The sequence below is a fragment of the Micromesistius poutassou genome (genome assembly GCF_964030765.1).
Source record: "Micromesistius poutassou genome assembly, chromosome: 3".
NCBI classification, from domain to species: Eukaryota; Metazoa; Chordata; class Actinopteri; order Gadiformes; family Gadidae; genus Micromesistius; species Micromesistius poutassou.
This window is the reverse complement of record NC_140273.1, coordinates 20196633-20202555: the sequence shown is the minus strand read 5'-3', so window position 1 is coordinate 20202555 and position 5923 is coordinate 20196633. Positions and strand designations below refer to the sequence as shown.

The 5923-nt window shown below is 45.4% G+C and overlaps 1 protein-coding gene across 1 annotated transcript in view; it reads left to right on the top strand.

Annotated features, from left to right (window-relative positions):
• Positions 1 to 4760, top strand: part of LOC311341132 (syntaxin-3-like) — a gene marked incomplete at both ends in the record, with an annotated part of 8300 nt that extends 3540 nt beyond the window's left edge. The window contains 5 exons of the mRNA XM_084466030.1: positions 110 to 218; positions 1159 to 1232; positions 2236 to 2370; positions 2903 to 3013; positions 4683 to 4760. Coding sequence (XP_084322156.1) covers positions 110 to 218; positions 1159 to 1232; positions 2236 to 2370; positions 2903 to 3013; positions 4683 to 4760 — 507 coding nt within the window. The remainder of the gene's footprint in view (positions 1 to 109; positions 219 to 1158; positions 1233 to 2235; positions 2371 to 2902; positions 3014 to 4682) is intronic.
• Between the last annotated feature and the right edge of the window lie 1163 nt (positions 4761 to 5923).

Genomic DNA, 5923 nt, shown 5'->3' with positions numbered 1-5923 from the left:
GAGCTTTTGATGCTTTTATGGCATCAAAGGCTTTTTTAAATTGAATTCAATGATGCCTTATGTTCAAACTGCTTTGGTTTGTCATCAATGTGTTTTTCTATTTCCCCAGCAAGCTATCCTGGCCAAGAAATTTGTGGAGGTTATGACAAAGTACAACGAGGCTCAGATGGACTTCAGGGACAAGAGCAAAGGCCGCATAGCCAGGCAGCTGGAGATCAGTGAGTCTGGGTTGGTCTGAGTCCTAGGAGTCAGTCTACCTCCAGCTGGAGATCAGTGAGTCTGGGTTGGTCTGGTTCCTCCCTCTGAGTCAGTCTACCTCCAGGTGGGTCACGGGACCAAGAGATGAACACCATAAATGAGCTCTGCTTCAGGGACACCACCATCAAACATCAAATTGGTCTAACAAAAAACGTAAGGAGAGAAAAGGGGGTACTGACAGCGGTCCAAACAGCAGTGACCCCCCCCCCCCCGCCACCCCCCCCCGTATTCACAGAAGGAGGACATAGAAATGTAGACAAACCATGTTGACATTGGATTCCAGTCAAATGGTAATACAATGTCAGACAGAGATTGATGTTCGCTATGGCCTTGAAACGCAATGGGTACAAAACGAAATGGCCTCCACTCCGTTAGCAAACCATCACTTTTGCCAGTTTTTTTTATAACCAAAACCTAGTGTAGGACTCCCCCCCACACCCACACTGTTCGTAGTGCTGGCAGGACTCTCTGGTTGGCTCTCTCTGGGGGGTGACTCTCTGGACTTCCACCTAGGTTATTATTTACTGTCCTCTTTTCTGGGTTGTCCTGTTGGGTTGTCCTATCTCTCTGCCTCTCTGTCTGTCCGTCTGTCTATTTCTTCCTGTCAGCCTGTTTGTCTGTCTGTCTGTCTGTCTGTCTGTCTGTCCAACTGTCTGCTTGCTTTTCTGTGTAACTGTCTGTCTCTCAACCTCTCTGTCCACCTGTCTGTGTGCCTGTCTGTCTACCTCTATCTGTCTGCCTGTCTGTGTGCCTGTCTGTCTAACTGTCATGTCTCTCTGTCTCTCTGTCTACCTGTCTGTGTAGCTGTCTGTCTGACGTTCTGTCTGTCTTTCTGCCTCTCTGTCTAACTGTCTGCCTCTCTGTCTACCTATCTGTGTGCCTGTCTGTCTGGCTGGCCAGCGGGGAAAGCCACGACGGACGATGAGCTGGAGGAGATGCTGGAGGGGGGCAACGCAGCCGTCTTCAGCGCTGGGGTAAGACCCGTGGTTCCTTCCTGTCCTCTCAACCTGCCTCAGATTGCTCCACCCGTGTCCTGCCCCTGCTGAGCGCGCCCTACTGGGCGGCAGAGCCACGGTGGCAGTCTGGATGGGCTGCTGGTCTTTGAACCGTCCGTGTGGATATTACTGGAGAGGGTGGCAAGAGCTGCTTTTGTAAACGTAAATACAGAGTTACTACTGCAAGACTGCCAATCCAACCGAAACGTCTATTACATATCTCAAAGCACATTAACCAGGCCTCAAAGAACCCCCGGAACCCAAGTATGCAGTACATTACACACAACGCCATAATGTTTACCCAAAACATCTGTTCTAGACCACAGCAAGGAAGGGAGGGCTTTGTCAGCTTCCTCTGTCACCCTGTGGCTAAACACAGATGTTGTTGTTCTTATTAATAATTAATCACAAGAGCAGCTTCCTAATGCCACTTTATGAGCTGACATTGATGTATGATGTTGCCATATGCTTTATGTCTGACTGTGCCTCCCCCCTCTGCTTCTCTTGTTGTCAGAGATGGAAAGAGACATTATTTGGCTTTCCTCTTTCTCTTTCGTTGTGTCTTTGTCTCTGTGTCTGTCAGTCTGTCTTTGTCTCTTGCGCGGTGTCTGCCTCTCCTTATCCCTCTTTGTCTGTCTCTGCATTTGTGTCTTTCTTTTTTGTCTGTTTCTCTCTATGCCTGCTGTTTGTCTGTATCTCATTCTGTCTCCTTCTCTCTCTCTCTCTCTCTCTCTCTTTCATTCTGTCTGTCTCGCTCTGTGTATGTCTGAATCTTTCTCTCTCTCTCTCTCTCGCTTCTCTCTCTCTCTGTCTCTCTCTCTCTCTCTCTATTCTCTCTCTCTCTGTCTCTCTCTCTGTGTCTCTCTCGCTCTCTAGTCCTATCACACTGTGCTCTAGTCCTATCACACTGTGCTCTATTCCTATCACACTGTGCTCTAGTCCGATCACACTGTGTGCTCTGCTCTATTCGCCTCCATGTTAGATCACAGAGTCCAAGATCAACCAGCAGGCTCTGAACGAGATCGAGGCGCGACACAAAGACATCATGCGTCTGGAGAGCAGCATCAAGGAGCTCCACGACATGTTTGTGGACATCGCCATGCTGGTGGAGAACCAGGTACCACCACCGGGGAACACAGAACACACAGGACGCACAGGCACAGACACCTTCATACGCCCATGCATACATGCAGATCATCTTGTGCGTGCAGACGCCGTGATTTGCCAAAATGTCCCCCTTTTCACAACGTTTTAGTCAAATATAACTCTGAATTGTTCACCAACACTTTTTTAGACCCAAACCGGGAAGCTTTCCACTGAAAAGTGATTTATTTTGAATGTGACCAATCAGAATGTGTTGATGCGACCCCTACACAACCAATCTGGTGTCATCCCTGTTGATGGGGGATGTAATCAAGGAGAAATATTAAAAACACACTTTATTCCGTGCATGGGAGTGTGTGTGTGTGTGTGTGTGTGTGTGTGTGTGTGTGTGTGTGTGTGTGTGTGTGTGTGTGTGTGTGTGTGTGTGTGTGTGTGCGTGCGTGCGTGCGTGCGTGCGTGCGTGCGTGCGTGCGTGCGTGCGCGTGTGTGTGTGTGTGTGTACACGCACACGTCTGTCTTCAACTTTAAAATCTTGTCCTTTCCAGGGTGGTATGATTGACAGAATCGAGAGCAACATGGACCAATCAGTGGGCTTCGTGGAGAGGGCTGTTGCTGACACCAAGAAGGCAGCAAAATTTCAGCAGGAGGCCCGCAGGGTGAGTCTGGAGCCCCCTGCTCATAAAGAGAGTGCAGCGCTAGAATAGAGTGCCCTGCTCATAAAGAGTGTGTAGCACTAGAATAGAGTGCCCTGCTCATAAAGAGTGTGCAGCACTAGAATAGAGTGCCCTGCTCATAAAGAGTGTGCAGCGCTAGAATAGAGTGCCCTGCTCATAAAGAGTGTGCAGCACTAGAATAGAGTGCCCTGCTCATAAAGAGTGTGCAGCACTAGAATAGAGTGCCCTGCTCATAAAGAGTGTGCAGCTCTAGAATAGAGTGCCCTGCTCATAAAGAGTGTGCAGCACTAGAATAGAGTGCCCTGCTCATAAAGAGTGTGCAGCTCTAGAATAGAGTGCCCTGCTCCTGTGGGGGCTCTACTCCATAAAGAGTGTGTAGTACAGGACTCCACTTCTGAAAGATGAAAAACCATGTGGAAAGAGGTCAGTGTCATGATTGGGTATAAAAGAAGCATCCCCGAAAGGCTCAGTCATTCACAAGCAAGGATGGGTCGAGGTTCACCACTTTGTGAACAACTGCGTTAAGCAAATAGCCCAACAGTTTAAGACCAGCAGGTTCTCAACGTACAATTGCACGGAATTTAGGGATTTCATCATCTATGGTCCATAATATCATAGAATGATTCAGAGAATCTGGAGAAATCTCTGCACGTAACATCGCATCACACCTTCAATCCCTCAGACGGCACTGCATTAAAAAAAAAAAATGACATCAATGTGTAAAGGATATTACCACATGGGCTCAGGAACACTTCAGAAAACCATTTTCAGTTAACACAGTTCGTCGCTACATCTACAAGTGCAAGTTAAAACTCTACCATGCAAAACAATAGCAATATATCAAGAACACCCAGAAACGCCGCCGGCTTCTCTGGGCCCGAGCTCACCTGAGATGGACTGACACAAAGTGGAAAAGTGTGCTTTGGTCTGACGAGTCCACATTTCAAATTGTATCTGGAAATGATGGACGTCGTGTCCTCTGGGCCAAAGAGGAAAAGGACCATCCGGATTGTTATCAGCGCAAAGTTCAAAAGCCAGCATCTGTGATGTATGGGGGTGCGTTAGTGCCCATGGCATGGGTAACTTTCACATCTTTGGAGGCACCATTAATGCTGAAAGGTACATACAGTTGTTCTGTTGGGCTATTTGCTCACGCAGTTGTTCACAAAGTGGTGAACCTCGACCCATCCTTGCTTGTGAATGACTGAGCCTTTCGGGGATGCTTCTTTTATACCCAATCATGACACTGACCTCTTTCCAATTAACCTGTTCACCCGTGGCATGTTCCAAACAGATGTTTTTTGAGCATTCCTCAAATTTCCCAGCTTTTTTGGAACATGTTGCAGGCGTCAAATTCAAAATGAGTGAATATTTGCAACAAAAAAAAAAGTTTATCAGTTTGAACATTAAATATCTTGTCTTTGTATTGTATTCAATTGAATATGTTGAAAAGGATTTGCAAATCATTGCATTCTATTTTTATTTACGTTTTACACAACGTCCAAGCTTCATTGGAATTGGTGTCGTATATCAGTTATGTTTCCACGTTTTTCATCTGTATTTTCTTTGCTTTCCTCAATGTCTTTTCCTAATGGTATTTTCTCTCTTTTCCACTCCATTTCTCTCCTTCTTTGTGTCTTATGTTATCCAGAAGCAAATGATGATCTTCTGTTGCTGTGTCATCCTGGCCCTCATCCTGGGCTCCTTCTTGTACAGCTTCATACGCTGACCTTGAGTTCAGCTCCCTCCCTGGTCCTCCTCAGCCAGCCCTCAGCCCCTACCCAGACACTGGCTAAACATGCTCACTCCTTAATATTGGTCCATTTGAAAAATAAATCTTTGAAAAGTAAAACATTCTATATAATGTTACAACAAATACAGGTAAAGAAGAGTATGCATTTTCTACATGTATTCATTGTGATTGTGTTATTGTTTCCTAATTTTTACATTTTATATTTGTGTGGTTGCCGATGGGTGTACTGCGAATTGTTTCCAATGTTCAGTTCAGGCATCACAAGCAGGTCCTGCTTTATTTCAACCAGAGCAACATTTGTTGTTTAATTGATTGATTGACTTGTCATGGTTCAAATCACCATGACATTAACACAATTCCTTCATAAGAACAGAAATTTGACCACAACTGCATTGCCTTTGCGGCCCTGTCTAAGTGTTTATTTATTTTTGCCCTGTTTTAGGTAATTGACTAATTATTGTTTTTTTTTCAGATTTATCGATAACTATGCATGCATAACCATGCATAACTATGAGAATGCTTTTGTGCATGCAATAGTTTGAATTTGTGTTGTATTTAGCTGGAATATATTCTAACCTTCCTTTAGGCCCAAAACTCTCTAGACCCTCGTAGCTTACATTTGCTGCACATTGATGCTGCTCCTAATTTGTATATTTTCTTTCTCTTTTCTAAATTGAAAATGTATTTGGTCAGTGTTTTGGATCTGAACCCTATTGTGTGTGTGTGGCGTGGTGAAAGGGCCTGCGACTGATCGACGTCCTCGTAGCATCATGTTTTGTCGCGTGTGTGGTGGATACAGTTCATTCATGTCGTTGTTAGATACTGCAAATACTGCAGGAAGTTGTAGGCCATTTAAAAATATGTATGTTGGGGTCGTGGCTTTTGTAGCGTTCTTCCTCAGTTTTCAATAAATAACAATGACATTACCGTCAACATACCAGTATTTTTTAATGTTGTATAATTAATAGCCGATGGTTTTTATATGATGCGCATTAAATATTGATTGGCATGACTCCCTTGCCGGAATCCGTCCTTCTAGAAGGACAGGTTGTGGCCACCAATCGCAGCTGGTTAGTCCCATGAAGCAGCCAATCGCTGGTGGTTTCCGGGATGACTCGGCCTAATGGCGGTCCAGCCCT